This window comes from Haliaeetus leucocephalus, unplaced genomic scaffold (assembly GCF_000737465.1).
Source record: "Haliaeetus leucocephalus isolate CR32 unplaced genomic scaffold, Haliaeetus_leucocephalus-4.0 Scaffold210, whole genome shotgun sequence".
Taxonomy (NCBI): domain Eukaryota; kingdom Metazoa; phylum Chordata; class Aves; order Accipitriformes; family Accipitridae; genus Haliaeetus; species Haliaeetus leucocephalus.
In genome coordinates, this window is record NW_010972646.1 from 84,635 (window position 1) to 85,999 (window position 1,365).

Below are 1,365 nucleotides of genomic sequence, written 5' to 3' on the forward strand. Positions count from 1 at the left end.
GGATCAGTGCCATGGGGAGACCCCCCCCCCATCCCCTGGGAGCCGTGAGATCCCGTGAGATCCCATGTGATTCCGTGTGATCCCATTACCTCCTCTCAGGGCTCCATGTCGGTCCCGTCCGGGCGTCGCCGCGGGGCCTGTGGGGACAGGGGATGGGCCAGTACGGACCAGTACCCACCAGTATGGACCAGTACCTACCGGTAGAGACCAGCACCCACCAGTACACGCAGCCCAGTATGGCTCCGTCTACCCCCATATGGCCCCATACAGACTAGTCTGGCCCAGGAGAGACCAGCAGACCCCGGTATGGCCCAGTGCAGGCCAGTACAGTCCAGTATTGCTTGGTAAGACCCAGTATGGCCCAATACAGCCCAGCATGGCTCCACACACTCCCGTACAGCCCAGTATCGCCCAGAACAGTCCAGTACAGCTCCATACACACCAGTATGGCCCAGTATAGCCCAGCAAAGTCCAGTACAGCGCAGTCTAGGCCAGTACAGCCCAGTATCACCTGGTAATACCCCACATGGCCCATCACAGTCTAGTAAGGCCCAACACAGTCCAGTATGGCCCAGTACAACCCAGTACAGCCCAGTAGGAGCTAGAACGGGCTGCACAACCCAGCATAGACCAGTACAAGCCTGTATGGGCCAGTACAAGCCAGTATGACCCAATACAAACTCGTACAGCCCTGTAAGGACTAGTACAACCCAGTATAATGCAGCATGGGCCACCAGCACAGCCCAGTACAGCTGAGGATGGCCCAGCATGGCCCAGTACAACCCAGTACAGCCCAGAACAAGCTAGTACAGCCCTGTAAGGACCAGTACAACCCAATATAAGTCAGCATGGCCAGCACAGCCCAGTATGGCTGAGGATGGCCCAGCATGGCCCAGTACAGTCCAGTACGGCCCAGCACAGCCCAGTATGGCCCAGTACAACCCAGTACAACCCAGTACAACATAATATAGGACAGTATAGATCAGTATGGCCCAGCACAGCCCAGTATGGTCCAGTAAGACCCAGCATATCCCAATATGGCTCAGCACATCCCAGAACAGCCCATCATGGCCCAGTACTGAACTGCACAGCCCAGTATGGCCTAGCACAGCCCAGTACATCCCCGCATGTATAAACAGTACAGTCCAGTATACCTCAGTACAGCCCGGTACAGGCCAGTAAGGCCCAGCACAGCCCAGTAAAACCCAGCACACCCCAGTATGGCCCAGCACAGCCCAGTGTGGCCCAGTAGAGCCCAACACAGCCCAGTAGAGGCCAGCAGAGCCCAGTACAACCCAACACAGCCCAGTACAGACCCAGCACAGACCAGTACAGGACTGCACAGCCCAGTATGGCCCAGCACAG

At 57.3% G+C, this 1,365-nt stretch overlaps 1 protein-coding gene across 1 annotated transcript in view; it reads right to left on the minus strand.

Moving 5' to 3' along the window:
- Positions 1 to 256, minus strand: part of SYCN (syncollin) — a 5,650-nt gene extending 5,394 nt beyond the window's left edge. The window contains exons 1-2 of the mRNA XM_010566442.1: positions 199 to 256; positions 90 to 137 (exon numbers count right to left, since the gene is read on the minus strand). Of these exons, the coding sequence (XP_010564744.1) occupies positions 90 to 137; positions 199 to 256 (106 nt within the window). The remainder of the gene's footprint in view (positions 1 to 89; positions 138 to 198) is intronic.
- Between the last annotated feature and the right edge of the window lie 1,109 nt (positions 257 to 1,365).